This window comes from Panthera leo, chromosome D3 (assembly GCF_018350215.1).
Source record: "Panthera leo isolate Ple1 chromosome D3, P.leo_Ple1_pat1.1, whole genome shotgun sequence".
Taxonomy (NCBI): domain Eukaryota; kingdom Metazoa; phylum Chordata; class Mammalia; order Carnivora; family Felidae; genus Panthera; species Panthera leo.
This window is the reverse complement of record NC_056690.1, coordinates 19,193,200-19,214,758: the sequence shown is the minus strand read 5'-3', so window position 1 is coordinate 19,214,758 and position 21,559 is coordinate 19,193,200. Positions and strand designations below refer to the sequence as shown.

Here is a 21,559-nt window from a genome sequence, read left to right as displayed (position 1 = left end):
CTCAAGACTTGAGGGAAAGCCACAGCACCAGTGTCACCCCAGCGGTAGGGTCCCTGCCTGGTGGGGAGCACCTCCCTTCCGTCCCCCATTACCCTCACAGGAGGTGAGTGGGAAGATGGCTGGGGCCACAAGCTCCTAAGCTGGGGAGCGGGGGGCAAGTAGGAGACAGGGCAAGGCTGGAGGTTGGAAAGGCATCCAGGAACTATTCCCAATTTGAAAAGTCTTCTGCATCTCACCATGAGGTCCTGGGTTTCCTGGAGTTGTGTTGGGGTCTTGACCGCTCCCAGTCCGCCCTCCTTTGCCCTACCACCACCCCCCCCCCACGGCCTATCCTAATACTGGTATTAGGGGAAACAGGAACCTGAGGGGCCGAGCTGGCTGAATGGAGACAGGAGCCCAGACTTGGGAAAGAGCTGGAAGAGGCTGTCAGGCATTGGAGGCTGAATCCAGGCAAGTGATGGGCCTCAGGTTCTAGTTCCTCAGCTGTACCTGGGCTCCGACCTCCTAACTGTCCTCTCCTGTGGGAGACTTCATGCTCCTGCCAGGGCCTCAGCTCGAGGGTCCAGTCTGGCCCTGTGCAAGCCCCTCTCCTGGGCTTTTCCCTGTGACTGTGCTGGCCCCAGGAGGTTCAAGAATGCAATCCCACAAGCCCTTGGCCACCAATGTCCTGGTCTCTGTGGCCATCTGATGCAGTTCATCCTGCAGTGCACAGAATTGGGATTACTCTGTCCTGATAAAAGGGTAGAAGGCGGGTCTCCTCGTATGGCTGGGTTAGGGCCGTTGTGAGGTCATTCCCAATTTGAAGTATCTAAAACATGGGGTTGGGGATGAGGGGAGGATGGACTCCCAGCCCAAGGGGTTGAGACTCCAGGCTAGTGTTTGGCACAGGAAGTGACTCCCCATCACTTTGCTCAGAGAAGTGGAAGTGGGGGGACAGGTCCCAACTGGGCCCCAGAGGCTATAAGAACAGGAGGGGCCCTGGCCCAGAGTCTGTGCTGGGACAGTCAGATGGGTCACTGGATATTGGGGCCAGCTTTCTAGAGGCATCCTTTGAGCTGAGGTACCGCTGTCCCCCACCCCCCAGCTTGGGGCAGGACTCAGGAAGGGAGGGCAAAGCTGGAGACCAGGCAGCACCTCATCGCTGAAAGCCTTGAATGCCAAGGGAAGGAGACTGGGCTTTATCAGGAACAGTGCAGCCGTGGAAAGACTTGAGGAGGACCTGGCATGGGCACTTCCTGGGTCACAGTTAGACACTGGGGAGGGATGACACAGGCAGGCACTGACCAGCTCAGCTTCAATGATAAGGGACAGTACAGTCTGGGAGGACTAGAACGGCAGGGGCAGCCCTGAAGTCTTCTTGGAGGAAAGGGAATACAGGCCAGGGGCCCGGCGGGCTTCACGGGGCGGGAAGAAGGACTGGGGCCAGACGCTCGTGGTGGAAGGAAAGGAGGGGGTGTGGCGCTGGAGGAGGCCCGACGGACTCAGCCGGGAAGAGCGCGCTGAGGGCCGTGGACGAGGATGCGGTACGGTCCAGCCGGTTGCGGCCTCGTCCTACCGCGGGCATCGGCCGGGCTCGCAGGCCGGCTCCTCCGATCCCCGATCCCCGGGCCCACTCCGGGCCTCGGTTTCCCCGCGCGGCGGGGCGGGGCGGGGACAGCGCGGGTCTCGAAGCCGCCTGCAGGGGGCGCCCGTGAGCGGCGCGGCCGGAGCCCGAGCCCGAGCCCGAGACGCCGCGGAGACAGCGGGAGCCGGCGCGCGAGCTGCAGGTCAGGAGGGGTCTCCGGTCTGGGGTCCCGAGGTCCCGGGCGGGCGGCAGGGGACCGTCGGAGGCTGCGGGGTTGGGAGGGACGGGTGGCTCGGGACCCCTCCCCTCAGGGCACCCCGCCGCTCCTACCCTCTCTTCCCGCCGCCCCGAGAGCGAGTTCACAGAGCTGGGGTCCGATCCCTGCCCCGAGGCGGGGGCTGAAATGGCGGGTGCAAGGGCGGCTCAGGGGCGGGCGCACGTCCGAAACTCGGTCGAAGAGCGGTGTGCGACCCAGCGGGCCGCCCCAAACTGGACCGGAAGGTGCGCACGGGTGGGCGGGGAGGGGAGGGGGCCCGAGAGTGAGGCGGCCCCGGCGGCGGGGCGTGTGGGGCAGGCGTCTGGACCCGCAGGTGACGTGCGGAAAACGTCCGTCGGTCCGTCCAGGCGCCGTTAGCCGGCCCCAGGGCACTCGGCGAACCTTTCCGACGCGGCCGGCTGGGGTGGGCTGGGGGCGCCGAGGTGCGGCCTGAAGGAGGGCGGGTTGGATCCCCGGGGGTGAGAGAGGGCTTCCGCAGGTGGAGAAGCCCGGGGCGGGGACGGCATTCCGGGGAAGGAACGGCGAGGGCAGACGCTCCGCATCCCTAACGCCTGGGGCGCGGCGAGGAGTCTGGAACGCCGGGGCGAGGCAGGCGCGTTCCGGGGACAGTGGTGGCGGGACCCGGACTTAGGGGACCGAGGGGAGGTCGGAGGACGGGCAGGGTGGGTACACGGCTCGGACTGGCCCAGGCCGTCCGCCGGGCTGCTTTGAGCGGAGGTAGGAATGGCGGGAATGGTGGCGGCCCTCGAGGGACTTGGTGCAGGACGGTCCAAAGGATAAACGAGGGGGCCGAGGCCCCGCGGCACAGAGATCTCTGCGTTCTGGCACTGCCAGGCCGCTTTAGATTTTAATTTTTCATACTGTAAAATGGGAAGAAGGTGGAGCCCTAAGGATCTGTTGGGGGAGAAAGAGAAGCTGGGGGGCAGGTCTCCCCATCCCCCATTCCCTAGGACTGGAGTTGTGGCTGGCCCCTGGGAAAGGAGTAGGCTGTCCCTTTGGCCAGCTGTCCCTCACCATCGTAGGGAGCACCCAGGCCCGTTTCCACCCAAAGGGACTGTGCTTGCCTCCGGCCCAGAGCTCAGGCTGCCCTCTTTGGTCTCTGCTATCCAGCTGCCTGGACTGCCAGCTTCTGCACCCTCCAGAAGACTCCATGTTGCCTCCATTCCCCAACATGGTTGCTCCTGGTTGTCCCGCCGGTGGGGGGAGGGGGGGGAGGGACCATGATGGGGAGCTGGGGAGCTCTCTGGAGCGCAGTGGGCCAGGGAGGATGTTGTGGGGTCAGGGGCTCCCTCTTTAGTCCTGCTGTAGCTAATCCTGGAGGCCTTGGGTGGGCTGGGAAGGCTCTGCCCTGTGGGCCAGCTCCCCATTTCGGGTCTCAGCGGGTCTATGACAGGAGCTCCTCACTGTGGCTTGTCCACAGGTAGTGGTGTCAACACCTCCTTGCTCTGTCCTTGTCCTTTAGAGTCCTCATGGGACTCTTAGAGTCCCTCCGGCCACTGCCCCTCCATCCCAATCCCCTCAGTGCAGATCAGGTTCTGGGCTAAGCCAGCTTCCCTGTTCATAACCTCAGAGAAGCTGAGGATGGTCCAGATATGGCTGGGAGGAGAGAGGCTTTGGTCCAGGCCAGTCCTGGCCAACCTTTGGGGGCTTACATGTTGCCCTCCCTCATGTTGGTCTGTGAAGTGTAGGCCCCCAACCACACTGTGGTCTTGCCCCCAGGAGCCCACGGCCCAAGAGAGGCTGGCTTCAAGGGTACCCAATGGACCACAGATTTCGATGCCCAAATCTGGGTTCTGCTCTTGCATCTTTGGTGCACTTGCTGAGCAGCCTTGGGCAAGTCACTGCCCCCTTAGAATCTGTCTTATTTGTAAAACAAGCATGATGGAATGAACAATGCTTGGTGTACAGGGTTGTGGAGAGTAAATGAGAGATGAGCATGAGAGAGAGGCAAGGCAGACCAGAGGACAGGTTGGGGTCTATGCTTTAGTTAGGGAACAGAGGGAGGCTATTGGCCTTGAGGTGGGGTGGGGGGCACCACAGGGGATCACTGTTGACAGAGGGACATGTGGATTGGAGTTGGCTTGGAGGCAAGCACTTGGTTTCAGGGCATCACACCCTGCAAATAAGCATCTAACTGCATTCCTGAGCTACCTTACCCCAGTGAGCTGGAATAGCCATCCCAACCTTCTTGTGGCGTTTGTCTCGTCTGCTGCAACTCAAGCTGGGCACTGAAAGCTGTGCACATGGGAAGCTAAGGGGAGGATGACCAGAGGGATGGCTAGGGCACGAAGTATATGCTGAGAAGGAGTTTGGGGGTGTGTGTCAGGGGCTACTGAGGAGATTGCTGGAGTCAGGTGCTGAGCAGGCAAAAGGAATGAGTCTGAACCCCCAGGGAAGGAGCCTGGGCCCAGGGAAGCATTGGCAGTCACAGAAGGGAGGGGTTACCTCATGGTCTGGAGGTTGGAGGGAGTAGTTGGGTTGTGGTGCCTGAAGGCAGTATCCTGGAGGTCTGGGCTGGGGTCAGATGGGGAAGGGAAGTGGGGGATGGATAGGAGCTTGGAGCTGGGATGCAGACAGCACTCCCCGCTCCCCACCCCACCCCCCGCCAATCCCCAAGAGACTGCTCATCTTCTGGCCAAGGCCTGGGAGCTCTAGGTGGTAGGGAGGGGCCATTTAGTGGCAAAGGTCCCCTAGCCCCCGCCTATAGAATCATGAAAAGGACCCCTGTATTGTGGAGTCCATGGGATCCTTCTGGGGATGGGAAGGTCTGGGTGGAGGGGAAGACCAGCTGCCTCTCACTCCAGCCGGGGGCAGATGGGAGCTGGGTGCTCCAGCTTTCCAGGACTCCCTCAGGCCCCTGAGCCTCACAGAGGCTGTTGTCTTTGCCTGGACTCTCTTCCCTCCCTGCTCCCTCACTTCCCTGTCCTCCAAGTCCAGCCCAATCGGCCCCTCCTCTGGGAAACTATCCACAGTGCTTTGGGCCCTCTTCTGCAGGACAGTCCTGTTTCAGAAGTTGCTGGGCAGGGGCTGGTGCCGCTCCCACTTCTGCTGCTGCTACACCCACCAGCCCAGCTATCACTTGGGAGGAAAGGCTGCCTTAATGCACCAGGGAGAGGCAGGCAGCACCACTCTGGTGCCTCTCCTAGTATCTGGGCTGGTGGTCTCTGTCTGCCCATCCATCACAGGGGCATTCACCTCTGGCTCCTCGGTGGACTTTGCAAATTGTGGGGGTGGGGGGTGCCTCATGGAACGAGGAGCAGTGGCAGAGCCCTGTGGCATCTGGGCCAGCCCACAGGCCATGCTGCAGTTGGTTTACCCTCTCCCTTCAGACTCCAGGGCTGCATCATCATGCCTTCATCCCAGGGACCCCAGAAGTGGGTCTGCCTCCCTCCCATCCTCCACCTTCTGGGGAGCTCCTGTCCTCCAACAGGCCAGCCTTCTCCCAGGGCCCCACGCCAGGCCCACTAGGGCCATCTAGGAACCTCCCCGCCTCCCCTCACCCCCACCCCACATCTCTTTCTGGCATCATAGTGCCTGTCATCCTACCATTAGAGGGTTCTTTTCAGGGAGGTGTGGGTGCTATGCACTTCCCAGGGTGCTGTCTCACAGGAGCATCGGTACAGAAGGGAAGACTCTGCTCAGGATCTCAAGGAATGTGGGATGGAGCAGGAGTGGGATCCCACCTGAGCTCCTTCCACCACAGAGTGGGCACCCAGCACCTTGTGTGTGGGGTGACCTCTTGGAGGGAGGCCATCAGATGCAGCAGCCAGTGAGAGGGTGAATGGCCACCTCAGGCTGGGAAGATGCAGTCTCTCCAGTATCTGGCCTGGACACTCGGGGATGGCAGACGAACTCTGGGCCCCCTGTGGGGAGAAAGGAGCTGTGGCAAGGCCCTGTGGCCCCAGGGGCTGGTGCTGTGGAGGCTGCTCTAGGGGGGGCTAGACTCAGTGCAGGGAACTGGCTCTCCAACCCGGCTGGTTCCTGCACACATCCTGCCCTCCCAGAGCTGAGAACAGCAGCCACATGGAGGGCCTGTGGGAGAGGGGGTACCACTGGATGCCTGCCTGATACTTTGGACCAAGCCTGCACCATGTTCCTGAAGTTATCCTGCAGGGAGGGAAGTGGGGAGGCAAGAGGCACCGGTGCTCCACGGCTTTCCTCCAGGCAGCACCAGAAGACACTGGTCCCACTCCAGTTGATGGGGCTTGGTAGGTCCCAGGGCCCTGGGGTTCTGGGAGGCTTGTGCCCAGGCCTGGGCCACTCCAAACACCAGTCATGACAGAGCTAGCGGAGGGCGTGTGGTTGGCAGCAGGAGCTAAGCTGCCTGTCTAGCTATTGCTTCTTTCCTTGTTGCTCTCTGCATGCTCACTGAGCTCCCATTAGACAGATGTCCATACTTCTTTCTCAATTTACCTTCTGTGTCTCTCACCTGCTGGGCTTTGTGTCTTTGTGAAATTCCTGTGATAATACCTCAGGGCTGATCATTCCTCAGATCCCCAGTTGTCTCTTCAATTGTGTACATGCTTGAAGTGCATCGTGTTGATGGTGTTCTCTTTCTCATTCCCTTGACTTTTCATTTTGGGGACCTTATATTCTTTCTTGCTCATATTCATTCACCTGTTCTTGTTTCGCTTTTGCCAGTCAAGCCATAAGTTCTCCTTCTTGTTTATGGGTGCTATTCCTTTTTTTCATCTCTTTAAAGACCCTAAATGTCTTTGAAAAACATTATTAGATTATGACCTTCATCTCTTCCAGAATGAATCAAACTCCATATTCAGGGTGCTGCTGCTTTATCTTTCTTAGCTTGAGCTTTTCTCCTGTGCTTTGAAATTGTGGCTTACAGGGTCATCTTAAGTGGGAATGGAGGCCCTGGAGACAGGGAGTGACCTGCACACTAAGGCAGCAGCTGGCTCTCAGCACACTCTCTTGGGACAGTTCCTCCTTCCAGGTCTCCTGCTGTAGGCTCAGGACCTTGCTAAGGCCAGGCTCAGTAGCACGTGGCACAGAGCTCCCTGTGATCCAGCAGTTGGGATGCTGCATGGCACAGGGTAGGCATTTGTATAACATTTGCTATGAGGAAGTAGTGGAAGAGACACAGGTTAGGATTCTGGAGCCCAGGAATGGGCCAAGCATGGTTATGCCAGGTCTGAGTCCTACACTTGGCTTAGTTTATTGCCCTTAGCAGCACCCAGGAGCAGAGGTGCAGGGTCCTGCCTGGAAGGCAGGCTCTGGGGTGTACAGCCACCATCTGGGCATGTGTACAGAAAGCCTCGCTAGTCTGACTTACAAGGAGCCAGAAGTGGGCCAGGAAATATGTGGGTTTTGATTAAATGGAGTTTTAATTAAAATGGCCAGGTTGGTGGGGATAAGAAGGAAGGCCAGAAGAAGCAGCAGTTTTGAGTCTGACTCCTGGGAATCCTGGGAGCTGTCCTCTCAAGGCTTATCATGCACATTCCCCAACATGTGTCTCTAGTTTATATGGGACAGCTTCTGCCCTCTGCCCTGTCCCCAACAAGGGATAATCACAGGGAAATATTACATTATTAACATTTAATTTCCCCTCCTGGCTAGCAACAGATGACTCAAGAATTAATTAGAGTCAGCAGAGAGGGATAGGAAATTGTCAGATCCTGGCTCCGCCCCTGGCCCCCTCCCCTTGGGCCTCCAACCTTCCTGTCACTCTAGGAGGCCTCAGAAGGGAGGGAAGCAGAAAGGGGCCAGCAGGCCCCAAGAAATCTTCCTGCTTCTGTGTTTATTATGGGCATTTCCTGCCGCTCTATTTCACCCTTTTATGCTCTTGGTATCTGTAAGACTGGGAGAGGTTGTTAATCTCTTTGGGACTTAGCTTCCTCATCTGTAAAATGGGGCTCATGGGGCCAGTGAGAACACAGGGACCGCAATGTCCCTATGCCCTCACATCATGAGCTCCCAAGCAGGCTGCACAAGCTAAGAAGGTCTGCGTAGAGTCTTGGCATCCAGAGAGAGCGCAGGGTGTGGTGGCTTAGTGGTGGCTGGAACCTAGTGGCATAGGGTCTCTCGAGTTGTGTTAATTCCCATTTCCTGTCAGTGATACATACATTAGTAGCTTGAAATTGGCCATATGGGGAGCATTTATACCATGAACGTCTGGCAAAGGCCACAAGTTAGGATGCCCCCACCTCCCAGACTGATTTGCCCACCTATGGCTGGGAAGCTCCCAACCTTCCCACAAAATAGCTCCAGTAGGAGGCTGTGCAGCCTTCTCCCTGCCTTGTCTGCCCCCTGGTGCCTTGAGCTCCACTGATGAGGGCAGTGAGAGTTGAGAGCAGCAGCTAAGCTGCTTGGGCCAGCACTCTGGTTTGACAGATGCCCAGGTTTCCTGTGGGGCCAGGCCAGTCTCACCCCAGGATGTGCTGGCAGCAGCTAGAAGAGCCTGCAGAAATGCTGTAGGAAGGGCAGATGGGCAACTAGATGTGCAAGGAGGCAGCCTTTTAGGACTCAGGGGCATTAGGTGTGCCTTTAGCCCCTTGCAAGACTGACGTGGGTAGGAGGATTGGTGACCACTAAGATCCATGGCATCCAGTGAGATTGGGAGGGTGCCCCAGGCATGGTGGACAGTAGAAAGGTAGCTTCAGTTTAGTCAGGAAGAGTGTTGGTCCCAGGTGCTGTTCAACATGAGGGCCCATGGCACAGAGGGCACAGTAGGGAGACCCTGAGGACTGGGCATATGTAGGCAGGTACCCAGGGCTGCCAAGAGAGCCTCACCTAACAGAGGGCTGGGTTAGGTCCCTTGAAGGTCCTTCCACGCCAGGCAGCCTGGCTCATGGAGGCAGCCTGGCATCCAGGATGGGTGCTGGTGGTGTGACCCCATCAGTAGGGCTCAGGGCATTGGGGCAGGGCAGCCTGGCTCCACAGAAATGTGATACGTATTTGGGTTAGGTGGATTGTTGGTGATCCCACCTCATCTTCCCCCAGGCCAGGTGCCCTCTGAATCTGGACAGTGGTCTGGAGCCAAGTCATGCTTCTAGCCTGGGTTGGTCTGATTGGCAGAGGCTGTAGTGCCTCTGAATGCAAATTCCCCTGGAGAGGTTGAAGTCTGGGTAAGAAGGGTGGCAGGTGATGGTTAGGCGGCTAGGAGAGCAGGCGGCTCACTGGTAGGAGGAGGTAGGGTTCCCTAAGGCTCCCTTGGCCTGGACAGTGGCCTGCTGCTAGTGCTGGGCCTGGGAGGCCCCTAGGAGGGAAGTAGTTCGGGGCCTGTCACTTCCCTTCTGGAGAATAAAAACAAGACCCTAGACACACGGCTTCTGCAGCTGGGGGCAGGGGAGAGGGGTCCCTGGTGAATGCTGTCTTAGGCTATAGGCCAGGAGCACCAAGGGACACTCTGTGGCCAGGGATAGCACCAGGAGACTTGGTCTGATCCTCCTCTGCCAGTGACATGCTTTATGAGCAGCTGGCTGGCAAGTACCCTGTGTATAGCAGGGCCCTGAGATTCATTCATGGTCTCTTGGTGGTGGGCCCCTGCCAGGCCTGAGAGAAGCCATTGGGCTGGCTGCAAGAACCCCCCGATTTTTCAAGCACTTTGCCTCCTCTTCTCTGTCCTGCTTCCTGGTGTTGCATGCTCCATTGGAGCCTCCTAGTGGGCATAGGGAATACCCCTTGGATATAGTTCCAGCCGCCTGAGGCAGACAGGAGTCAGAAGGAAACTTGGCGTTCATCTGTTGCAGCCTGGCCCCTTGAACATGGCCAGGGACCACGAGTGACCTTCTCCCAAGATCACCAGCCCTGCTCTATCCCTTGTGTCCTGGAGGAGTGAGGGAGGATGCAGTTTCCTGAGCCCAAGTGTGGGAAGCTGAAGGGCAGCTTTGGGCCTCTTGTCTCCATGCAGGCAGCAGCTGCCGCCCATGTGCACCTAGGGCCCCGTGAAGGCCCAGGACGGGAGGAGTAGGTTGATTTGGCATGAGGGGACACCACTGGGCAGCACATGTGAGCATGATAAGGTGGGGGCAGAGGCTGTGGGGAGGGGCCCCTAGGCTGGTAGGGGATATGGAGACCATTTCACAAGCTCAAGGGTGAACACTAGGGGTTTGGGCTGGGGGAAACCAAGACCTCTACTTCTGCTTGTGCTTCTCAGGAGGGTCAGCAATTCCTTACATTTCTATGACATTTTCACTCTGGGGGAGCCCTTTAAGATCTGTTTATTTCCTTCTCATAGAATCGTGAGTGAGAGCTGAAATGACCCCCAGAGGCTATCTGGGGTCCAATCTCCTCACTGTATCAATGAGGAAACTGAGGCCTAGAAAAGAAAAAAACATCCTTGCCTGCAGTTCCCCAGGAAGTCCTGGCTGAGCACCCTGCCTTCTGCACCGCACCAAACTGAATTCAGTCTGTCCTGGCATCAGCCAGGCAGAGGAGCAGGTTGGGGAGCGGGCGTGGGAGGAGGGAGGGTGGGGGGAGGTGAGGCGGTTCCCTTGCCCAGATGTGCAGTCAGCTGGCAGGGGCTGCTGAGGAGCGGGCTCCCTTTGTGACTGCTCCTCCACACTGTGCAGCATCACCAGCAAGGGCAGGGGGGCTTAGCTGCCAGCAGTGGAAGACAGGACAAGATGGACCACCCAGGTCCTTCCAGATTGGAACTCTAGGCCTGCTCCTTAACCTAGCAGCTTAGGCAGGTGCTGGTAGTTCCCAGGAAGAGCTCTTGGGGGATGGAGCAGACTGAAGCTGGCTGAGAGAGAAGGTAGGTGGACCTGGGAGAGTCCGAGGGGGTGAGGGGGCCTTTCTGGAAGGGTCATGGGGGTGGCAGTGAGCTCAGGGACCCAGGAGACTGGCAGGGCTGCCACAAAAGGCTTGAAAAGCTGAGCATGGAGTGGGGGTGGGGGCAACACAAGTGACTTAACTTTAAAAAGATTCCTGGCTCCCCTAGAAAAAACAAGGACTGAGGCTGACCCCCAGCCCTCTGTGTCCAGGGTGGGAGGGGCAGGGCACAGTGGGCTGTTCTCAGGCTAATGCCTGGTCTGCAGGGAAGGCATTGGTAAGCTGGGGCTGAGGGCTACCTCTGGGGATCTTCAGCTTTTCCCTCTCTGCCCATGGTCCAGCTCCTCACAAGGCTTCTCCCTTGGCAGGTGCCTCAGGGACTGTGAAGCCGAGCTGAGCCAAGATGCTGCCGGAGCCCCTGAAGAGGGTCTGGTTTCTGGAGACTCAGAGTTGGCTCTGAAACAGCCCTTGGGGAGCCCCCCCCCCTCGCTTGCCTGCAGGGACGCTCTTGGCTCCTGTGAAGAAGGGGCTCAGGGGCCTGGGCAGGGCCAGCTGCACTGCAGCTATGGACCGTGAGCTGGCCTGGCCCGTGTCCTTGCTGACCCTGCCTGTCTGCGGCCATGCCCACCATGGGCTCCTGGGTGTACATCATGGTGGAGCTGGCAATTGCTGTGCTGGCCATCCTGGGCAATGTGCTGGTGTGCTGGGCTGTGTGGCTGAACAGCAACCTACAGAACGTCACCAACTACTTTGTGGTGTCACTGGCGGCAGCCGACATTGCTGTGGGAGTCCTCGCTATCCCCTTCGCCATCACCATCAGCACAGGGTTCTGTGCTGCCTGCCATAATTGCCTCTTCTTCGCCTGCTTTGTCCTGGTCCTCACACAGAGCTCCATCTTCAGCCTCCTGGCCATCGCCATTGACCGCTACATCGCCATCCGCATCCCACTCCGGTGAGCTGGGGGCTGTGGGCGGTGGGCTGCCCATATTCTCTTCCCTGGCATGCCTCATGCTGAGGTTCACATCTGTGAAAAGGCTGCCTGTACCAAGGTCTGGTCTGTGCCAAGCCAGGGCTAGGGTGAACCTGGGGTTAGGATTTAGTCTGTGATGTCTGTGTGTTGAGCTGAGGACAGGGTCATGGGGCTCAGTCTGGGGCTGCCCAGGGCTTGGCACATGGCCAGAAATCATGCCAATCTAGCTGATCCCTGTGGGCACAAGGCACCCTGGCCCTCCCCAGTCTTCCCCAGCCTATTTGGTTGAGGCTGCTGCTCTTTGACTGTGGCAGATGTGTGTGGCCCAGGCCTGGGTGGTGCATCTGGGCCATTTTCTCACACAGCATGATGCTGGGGCGGGGCAGGGCACCACGGGAAACCACAGGCCCTCAGAACCAGAAACCCGCCTGCCTGCCTGCCCTAACTCCTCTGGGCCAGCCACACAGTGTGGACATTAGGAAAATGACCCAGAGAGGGGAAGTGACTTGGCTGAATGCCACAGTGAGTCACTTAGACCTATATGCAAATTCTGTGCTCCTCAGGTCAGCAAGTACTGATGGTCTTAATGAGAGCCTGTGTGCTCAGCTAGCGGAAAGGGGTTTTTGTGAAGTGACTTCAGCCATGTATTGTGTAAATGAAGACTTTCCCGAGGCTGAGTTTATTTAACGTGGCCTCCACCTACCACAGATGAAACTAGGAAGTAGGTCCCTCCCTCTCTCCTCCCCCCAAGGTGGGGGGAGTGGTGAGGGGCAGGAGAACCTCCTGCCCCACCTCCTTGACCCTCTATCTGGGAGCTGGGTTCCACAGCCTGGGTGGCTGCAGACCCTGAGGGAGGTCTCAGAGGACCAGGGTACCTGGCCCTGTAGTGAATTCTCCCAAACAAGTGAAGTGCCTGCCTCCAGAGTAACCCTCAGCAGCCCCATGCTGGCAGAGTGCACCCCAGCTGGAAAGAGGAGCAGGCTCAATGAGCAAATGGAAATTTAGAGTGTCAAACCAAGGGGCCCCTTAGAGGTCATTTCCTCTCATCTTCTAGATGGAAAAATGAGGCTCAGAAAAGGGAGCCGGCCCTCAGGGCCACACAATGAGTTGGTAGCACAGTTGGGACTAGGCCTAGGAAGAAATGTGACCTGTCACCCACTGTGACTCCAGTCTTTGGGGAACAGGGCAGCCCTGGTCTCCCAGACCTACTCCCAGGAGTAGGTGGCCACTCCTGTCACCTGGGCTCTAAGGGGGAAGAAGGCACCCTCATCATGCTGCTCAAGTGAAGGGCCCCACGTGGCCCTATAGGACGCTCTAGTCTCAGGAGAGCCTAGGACTCTTGCCAAAGAGGAGACTCTAGCCAGTCTTAATACAGGACTAGTCTGATAGTGCAGAGCAGAGTCCAGAGTCCAGGCTCCCTGAGGAACGCTCAGAACATGGGGTCCCATGTGGACTAGAAGGCAGAGAATTGGTGTCTACTTAAGGAGCCAAGCTGAGCATGGGCTGGGCCTGGGCCAGCCCTGGTAGGAACATTCAGTGGGGAAGCAGAGACCTCACTTTCACTTCCTTCCCTGATTCAAAGGGCAACGGCATCCTAAGGAGAGATCAGGGCTCAGTTGCAAGGGTCTTGGCTTCTTTTTCTTATCTCTCTCTTTGCTAAGAGTCAAGAGAATGATTCCTGATGTAGGAGGATGGGACGTGCTGTGTGACCATAAAAAGTCAGCTGTCTCTCCCTGGGCCCATTTCCTCATCTATAAAAGGGGATAGGCCTTTCTGTCCTTCTGAGCTCACAAAGGTGTTGTGAGGGTCCAGTGAGCAGATGGGTGTGGTGAGGCCCCTGGGTGGGAAGGTTGGTGGGATGGAGCAAGTGGGGATTCGGCCCATTCTTGAGCTGCTGGAGATTCAGAATGGATCCTGGACCTGCCCTGCCCCATCTGTATCACCAATACCCATGATCTTCAGAGCAGGACCTAGTTCCACCGAGACTTGGCTGTTTGAGCATTGCTTGATAAAGCCTTGGAGGGGTCAGCCTGGATCTCTTGGATCTGGGAGCCATTAGGGATGATGATGATGGTACTTATCTCCTACCTCAGGCAGAGAGCTTCACAGTTGCCCAAGGATGTTAGCACAGTTTCTCCTTTGATCCTCACAGCCTAGCACTGTGGCCAGGGAAGACGTGATGACCCTGTGCTACTCATGGGGAGGCTACAGCAGGAGAAAGAAAAGTCTCTCGTGACTTGGGGGACATCAGGGCCCTTCACAAAGTTCCAGACTCCCTTGGGTCTTTCCACTTACCTATTCCTCAAGGGCCCTGGGCTGGGGACAGCAAGGTGCACAAAGGTGTCCAGGTAGGGGCTCCTGAGAGCAAGATGGGTACAAGAGGGAATGACGTGAAGGCAAATGAGAACCCAGAGCTCCTGGCAGATCTGGAGCCACTGCCTGACTCAGGCTGCCTTTTCTGCCTCCCCCACATTCCCTGCCAGCTGGGAATCTTGCTGCCTCTGCATGCTGTTTCCTGCTCCACTCCGGAGGTCCATTTGGCTACTCTGAGGTGTCCATTCTCTGACTGCTGCCCTGGATGCCTAGCCCTAGGCCTGCATCACTCACCATTAATTTGTTTCTCTCTCCTTCTTTCCTTCTTCCTTTCCTTTCTCCCCATCTCTCTTTCTTTTGTTAAAAGGATTCAGTTTCAGAACAATCTGTGCTCCTTCCCAAGTATAGGGACCTTTGGTGGGCTAGGGCAGGGCCTAGTCAGGAATCCAGTGAGAAGCAGCCTGGCCAAAGGCAGAGATGGGAGCTCTTGGTGTCCCTGGAGGAAGACAGAAAACCCAGAGTGAGAGACAAAGGTTTTCATATCCTAGGGGACTTCTGCGCCCCTTGTCTCCTGCCTCTCACATTATTAACCCCTGGTGAGTGCTCACTCTCCTTGGGAAACGGACTACATGTGGGGCAGCAGTTGATGCAAAGACCTGAATTGTATGTGGTGAATCACCGCCTGGGGACAAAAACCCCCTGGCTTGTAAAGAGGGTAGGATCAGGGCTCCCAGGAGGAGGTAACTCTGGATGGGTCTTGCAGGATGGGTATGAGTAGGCCAAGCCTAGACAAAGGCCACAAAGAAGGAAGGAACATGTGGGCCTTGGAACAGGAGAAGTGACAGAGACAGAAGAACAGGAGGGCAGGGAGGGTGTGAGGCTAGCTCAGGCCTGCCTATGCTCAGAAGGGAGTTTGGGTTTCACCCATGCGTCAATGGCTGTTCAGTTCTTAGATCACTGGCTCCTTTAGACAACTTAGGAAAGCTCCGCCTTCTCTCAGTGTAAGGAAAATGCACATGAAGCCCCACTTAGAATTGTGGGTGGTATTCTTGGATCATAGAATGAGTCTCCAACATGGGTGATGGGAAGTCCCCAGGAAGGGGCAGCCTGTGAGCTGAAAGATGCAGGGATACAAAGGCACCTCCAAATGTGGCAGGCAGCACTCTGGCACCTGCTTCCTATGACACCTCTGGGCTCCCCTAAATGGCAGAGTGTTGTTGTGCTGGATACCTCTGGCACCCCTTCCACTGGACAGTGTGTCTGGGCCCCAGGAGGTCAAGATGTGATTGCCATAAGTCAGAGACATAGCCCAAGGGGATGCCCCTGGGCCAGACTATGGCTTGGCTGTTGTTCCATTTGGGCCCTAATGCTGTTCCAGTTCCCCAGGGGCCTGGGTCCAGAGCGCTCAGCCTAAGGGCTTTTCTTCTGAATAATAAAATTAATCTGTTTGATGTTTCTGTGTGTGTGTGTGTGTGTGTGTGTGTGTTTAATAAGTTATTACCTGCACATACTAAAACATTAAAAAAGAACAACAGAGTATATGGTGAAAAACTGTCCCTTTTGTCCCCCGCCCTACCTTCAGTTATCTTCCTGGAAGGCAGAGATCTGCCCAGAGATATTCTTTGCAGGCATAGTCAAGTGCTATTAATGTATGTTTGTTTCTGTCCTCACAAGGGGCTTTCTTTTTAAAATGCAGTGCCAGACTTCTGCTCATGGGTTTCCTTGTCCATAAAAGCAGACAACTGGACAGACCAGGGATTTTCAAACTGTCCCCGGAAGCCTTTGGTTTGGGCCCGGGTGTCCCCACCAACTCATTCATTCAGTGAATATTAAGCTGCCTCCCTTCCTCAGCAGCCTCCTTCTGTGATTGCCTGGGAATGCGGGCAAGAAGGTCAGCTGCTAGAGGACAATTTGAAAACCCTCAAAGCAGGTGGCTTCCAGGGTCCTCTACACCATCTCTACACCATCTGCTCCTGCTTGGTTGCCTCAAATGATAGGAAGCTCACTTTGCCTGAGGCAGCCCATTTCTTGTGTGAACAGCTTAGCTGAGAAGTTCTTACTTACCCCAACTCACAGTCCACCCCCCTGTAATTCCCACCCACGGATTATACATTCTGCCCTCATGGGACTGTGCTCACAGGCCCTGGATTCTTAGTTCCATTTTGCAAATGAGGAAACTGAGGCTCAGAGATGCAGAGTGACAGAACATGGCAAAACAGGAATGCACTAGCACTGGAACTCAGGGAGGGATACCCTTTTCTCAGGAAAAATACCAACATTAAAATAGCTTCCTATTCAACAAGATTATATAAATTATAATTAGCAGAGTACAAAAACAGTGCCCGGCACACAGCAAGTGCTGTGTAAGTATTAAATGGAAAAAGAAAGAAAAAGAAAAAGCCTAAGACTTTGTGTTTGAGGCTCCAGAATAGGAAACAGGGCCATGTAGGCTCTCTGTGGCTTGGTGGAAGTGAGCAAGTCCATGACCCTCCTCCTGTTGCAAGCACCCAAGCCCCTGCTAAATGGGGCTGAGGGGTTCCTGGGAGTGGCCCTGTCCAGTTATTCTTTGGGTTCAAAACTGACACAGATTCAGAATTGACAGACTTACCTTGGCCCGAGTTGCCTCTGGGCTCCTGAAATGTCCATGGCAAGTCCATTCCTCTCCTTAGGCTTCAGTTTTTCCATCTATAAAATGAGGCAGTTGGATTAGATAAGAGGTCAGAGGCCACCAGATTTTATCCCCCTTTATTTGAATTTGTTGACAAAATTTAAACCACAGGTGATTTCACCTAGAAAATCAGCTCCTCAGCCCCGTCTGAGGTCTGGCAGCACTGGAAGCACATTGTGCATAAGCGGCCAGGGGCTGAGCAGCGTCAACTGTCTCTTATACAGACAGTAAATGCCCTGCCAGCCTGCCTCACACATTTGTTACCTGTAGGCCCATGTTTGCCACCCATGGACTAGTTTCTGTGGATGCTTCCAATTCTGGAAATTAAGTAAAGCGCATTTTTCCTTGGCACCTGCTGTGTGTCGCTTTCTTAGTGCTGGCAGTACAGTGATGGATGCAGGAAAGCCCTGTCCCAAAGGGGCCCCCCACCTCAGGGGCCCAGATGGAGTAGGGATTTGGTGCACTTGGGTAGGAAACTTCTTTGGGAAGGTATCTAGCCTGAACATAAAGGATGGATAGGGTTTACCAGGTAGAGGGGAGGGCAGTCTGGTGTTACCAGAATCAAAACCATTAAACAAATGGTTATCTCTCAGAGATCATTGAGGTCACCTTCTTCAGTCAGAGATAATTTTTTGATTGCCCATTCTTTAAGTCAAATCTATGCCACCGGAGCATCTGGTTGGCTCAGTTGGTTTGACTCTTGATTTTGGCTCAGGGCATGACCCCGCACTGAGTGTGAAGCCTGCTTAAGATTCTCTCTCCCCTTCTGCCCCTCTCCCCAGCTTGTGTGTGTGTGTGTGTCTCTCTCTCTAAAAAAAGAAAAAAAAAAGACTTAAGATTCTCTCTCTCTCTCACTCTAAAAAAAAACATCTATGCCACCTTTTCTATGGACTTGGGGCCAGCTTTCTGGCTGGCAGATCAGGTCACACTTGGAGTCTGGGACTGCATCTGGCTGTTTATTCCTGAGTGATTTCAGTCAGATTACTTTTCCTCCTTGGACCTCAGTACCTCATGCAATTCTTTCCTCTTAAATGTTAAGACATATCAATCTCATGTCGCTCCAGAGGGCTGTGGGTGAATCTGGAAGGCAGAGAGGATATTTGACCCAGAACCTCCACGACCCCCTCCTCCCCTTTGTGCCACCTCTCCTTGAGGGCTTTCTGGAGACCCTATATCAAGTGGGGAAGGAAGAGCATGGAGTACAAGAGACATGAATCGCCTACAAGTCTGATGTGGCTGGCTCTGCCCCCGGCCAATGAGTGTACCCTCCTGGCTTATTCCCACTTTTAAGGAAAGCTTACTCTAGCATCAACTAAGACTAACATGGAGGTGATAAGTTCTCTCACTTATTAAGTCCCTCAAAGAGAACTGAGTCTGAGGACTACTTTTAATACTATTTGGTAACCATCTGAATGTCTATGCAGTGGTTTCCTTTCCAGGGGGCCGGCTCTCCTGTTTCCTGCTGTGGGAAAAGGCAAGGGCTTGGGCCTCCGCTGAACAGAGGAGGATAGTGAGGCTAGGAGGCAGGAAGTGAGTGGTCCAAAACCTTACAGCCAGCAGATCAGGCCCAGGTGCCTCTCTGGGTTTCTGACTCTTAGCCTCCCCTTGTCTTGGTTTCTCAGACATCTGACGCTGGTCTCCTTTCCCCAGGTACAATGGCTTGGTGACTGGCACAAGGGCCAAAGGCATCATTGCAGTCTGCTGGGTGCTGTCATTTGCCATTGGCTTGACTCCCATGTTGGGCTGGAACAACTGCAGCCAGCCGAAGGAGGGCAAAAACCACTCACAGGGCTGTGGGGAGGGCCAGGTAGCCTGTCTCTTCGAGGATGTGGTCCCCATGAACTACATGGTGTACTACAACTTCTTTGCTTGTGTCCTGGTGCCCCTGCTGCTCATGCTGGGTGTCTACTTGCGGATATTCCTGGCGGCTCGGCGACAGCTGAAGCAGATGGAGAGCCAGCCTCTGCCGGGGGAGCGGACTCGGTCCACGCTGCAGAAGGAGGTCCATGCTGCCAAGTCGCTGGCCATCATTGTGGGGCTCTTTGCCCTCTGCTGGCTTCCCCTGCACATCATCAACTGCTTTACCTTCTTCTGCCCAGAGTGTAACCATGCCCCGCTCTGGCTCATGTACCTGACCATCATCCTCTCCCACACCAATTCCGTTGTGAATCCCTTCATCTATGCCTACCGCATCCGTGAGTTCCGCCAGACCTTCCGCAAGATCATTCGCAGCCATATCCTGAGGCGACGGGAGCCCTTCAAGGCAGGCGGCACCAGTGCCCGGGCCTTGGCAGCTCATGGCAGTGATGGAGAGCAGATCAGCCTTCGCCTCAATGGTCATCCTCCTGGGGTGTGGGCCAATGGCAGTGCCCCCCATCCTGAGCGGCGGCCCAATGGCTATGCCCTGGGGTTGGTGAGTGGAGGGAGTGCCCACGAGTCCCATGGGGACATGGCCCTCCCAGATGTGGAGCTCCTCAGCCATGAGCTCAAGGGAGCATGCCCAGAGTCCCCTGGCCTTGAGGGACCCCTGGCCCAGGATGGAGCAGGAGTGTCCTGATGATCCACTGAGTTTGCCCTTTCCTCCAGGAAGGAAATCTTTCTCTTTGGTGGATGGAACCAGTCACGTTGGGAGAAGAATGAATGTGCCTGGAGACCCTTCTTGTGGCCAGTTCCCACTTTGGACTGAGAGGAGAGTACCCTGGCTGGAGCAGCATGAGGCCCAGCAGGAAGGGTTTGGAGTCCGAGGAAGCAGACATTTCATGTTGGGAGGCCCTGCATCAGGTCAGGGCCACGGCATCAGAACATCTTGGCTGGGCAGGGCCCAGTACCCCACTCGAAGCATCTAGAAATACCACCCTAACTTCACAGAGCAGCTGTGGCAGAGCAGGCTGGCTAGCCCTAAGGCTGGGGGTGGCTCTGACAGACCCCCCTAATCACACACACACCACCCTCCCGAGACTTTCCAAGGGTTCAGGAGCTGCTGTGCCCAGAGGTGGCATGTTTTTGTTTTTGTTTTTTCCAGGAGAAAATGTTAAACCTGAAGAAATCCCTTTTTTTTTTTTTTTTAAATCATCTTCCTTCCCTGGTTGCTGGGTCTGTTGTTGGTCTTGCTGCTAACCTAGCCTCAGAGGTCAGCCCAGGGAGTCCCAGGCAGCTCTCACTGGCTGCCATGAGCTGCCATGCACTTCTTACCCCATCAGTCCCAGGGCCATTTCTTAAGGCCACAGAGCTGGGCTCAAGGACAAGGAGTTGTAATGGAATGGTGTCAGACTGTGGGCTTAAGGGAGGAGGTGGGGACTGGCCCACCATGCGGTGTGCCTGGGTAGCTCAGAGCTGCCCAGTTAGAGGCCCTATCTAACTGCCTTTCCTTCTGAAGGGAATGTTTTTTTCTGAGATAAAATAAAAATGAGCCATGTTGTGTTTTAAACTTGTCCAATGAGAATGGTGTCTGAGTTCCCTTCCCCATTCCATAGCCAGGCCTGGCACACACATATATGGGTGTGTATTGCATGTGTGAGAGAGTATGTGCATCTGTGCAGTCTGCCTGCCTGGGGATGCCTCCACAGCTTCCCATCTTCCAAGGGAAAAGGCTGTCTGGATGCACCAGAATCTAAATGCCCACGAGCAGCCCCCAGACCTGTGTTCCTGTGAGAGAGGGGCTGTGGGAGGAAGGACTCTTTCCCCAGCTGCTCTCCCTCTAGAGAGGGACCCTTCTATTCCTAGGCATTTCCTCAGTGTGGGGCGTGGCTCCTCCCTCCCACATTGTCCTCTGAGAGCAGTGCCCTACTCTCCCCACGCCCTACTCTACCCCTTAGCTGAGAGGCCACAAAGGGATCTGGAAAGGCTCAACTGCCTTCCCCTGGAGTTACCCCACCTCCTATTCCCAACGAAGAAACCTATAAGGAGTGTTAGAACTTCACAGGTAATCCTCACACAGCCCTGGGAGCCCCATTTTACAGATGACTAAACAACTTCTTTTGAACAGATAAGTACTTGCTCCAGGTCACACAGCTAGTAAGTAGCAGAAATGAACTTAAAAACCCAGGTTTGACTATGAAATTCATGCTCTTATGATGAACTATTTCAACCAAAGCAAAAAGTATGAAATGATACCAGGTTCCCACCACTCTGCTCAAGAAATGAAACATTACAGGGGCGCCTGGGTGGCTTGTCGGTTGAGCGTCCGACTTCGGCTCAGGTCATGATCTCACGGTCCGTGAGTTCGAGCCCCGCATCGGGCTCTGTGCTGACAGCTCAGAGCCTGGAGCCTGTTTCGGATTCTGTGTCTCCCTCTCTCTCTGCTCCTCTCCTGTTCATGCTCTGTCTCTCTCTGTCTCAAAAATAAATAAACGTTAAAAAAGTTAAAAAAAAAAAAAAAAGAAATGAAACATTACAACTACAGTGGAAGCATCTGATCCCTCCCCATTTCATTACCCTGCTGCCTATACCTGGAAACAATCACTTTCCTAGGATTTCATTTTGTTCCACTGCACATCTTTATACTTTCATAAGTATACTTATAAGTACACACTGCATATGTAAGTATTCCTAAACCAACACAGATTTGCTTAGCTATTTACTGTTACATCAATCAGAGGTCCTCTAGACTGGCTGCCCAGAAGAGATGCTTAAGGCACTTTGAAAAGCACAAAAGCCTGACCCCTTGCCCCAGAGATACTGAGTGGATCCAGGCAGCAGTAGTTCCCTAAGGATTCTTATGGACAGCCAGTGCTAAGCAGCACTGAAATAGATGCACAAGCCCATCCTTGTCCATGCCAGCTTGAACATGCCTTCTCTCTCCTACACACTTTGGTCTGTGCTATGGGCTGAGGGTAGATCAGTGACCTGGGCTGTGCCTAAGAGACCAGGAGCATGGATGCTGTTGGTCCTCATGACCAGTTGGTGGGAAGAGGCCAGAAAGAGAACCACAAAGGTAGAGAAGGAAAAACACTATCTCTCCTGTCTTTACTGAGGCTTCTTGGGAACTGAGCTTTGGGTGCTGAACTACATGGGTGCAGGCTTTGGGGCTGGGGAGGGACA

General features: G+C 55.4%; 1 protein-coding gene and 1 long non-coding RNA gene across 8 annotated transcripts in view; one reads left to right on the top strand and one right to left on the bottom strand.

Annotated features, from left to right (window-relative positions):
- Nucleotides 1-1,701: 1,701 nt before the first annotated feature.
- The window catches only part of UPB1 (beta-ureidopropionase 1), a 104,480-nt gene continuing 84,622 nt past the window's right edge, over nt 1,702-21,559 (top strand). For 2 of the 4 annotated variants that reach the window (XM_042909591.1, XM_042909594.1), the window contains exons 1-2: nt 1,702-1,766; nt 10,937-11,520. In XM_042909591.1, coding sequence (XP_042765525.1) covers nt 11,189-11,520 — 332 coding nt within the window. In that variant the 5' untranslated portion in view covers nt 1,702-1,766; nt 10,937-11,188. Of the gene's footprint in view, nt 1,767-9,908; nt 10,236-10,303; nt 10,552-10,936; nt 11,521-21,559 lie in introns of those variants that run through there. The other 2 variants (XM_042909593.1, XM_042909592.1) reach the window with 2 other exon arrangements.
- LOC122203044 overlaps nt 11,514-21,559 on the bottom strand; it is a 35,802-nt gene continuing 25,756 nt past the window's right edge. For 3 of the 4 annotated variants that reach the window (XR_006195040.1, XR_006195041.1, XR_006195039.1), the window contains 2 exons: nt 16,460-16,536; nt 11,514-13,896 (listed from right to left, as the gene is read on the bottom strand). This is a non-coding gene — a long non-coding RNA (uncharacterized LOC122203044). The remainder of the gene's footprint in view (nt 13,897-16,459; nt 16,537-21,559) is intronic. The other variant, XR_006195043.1, reaches the window with a different exon arrangement.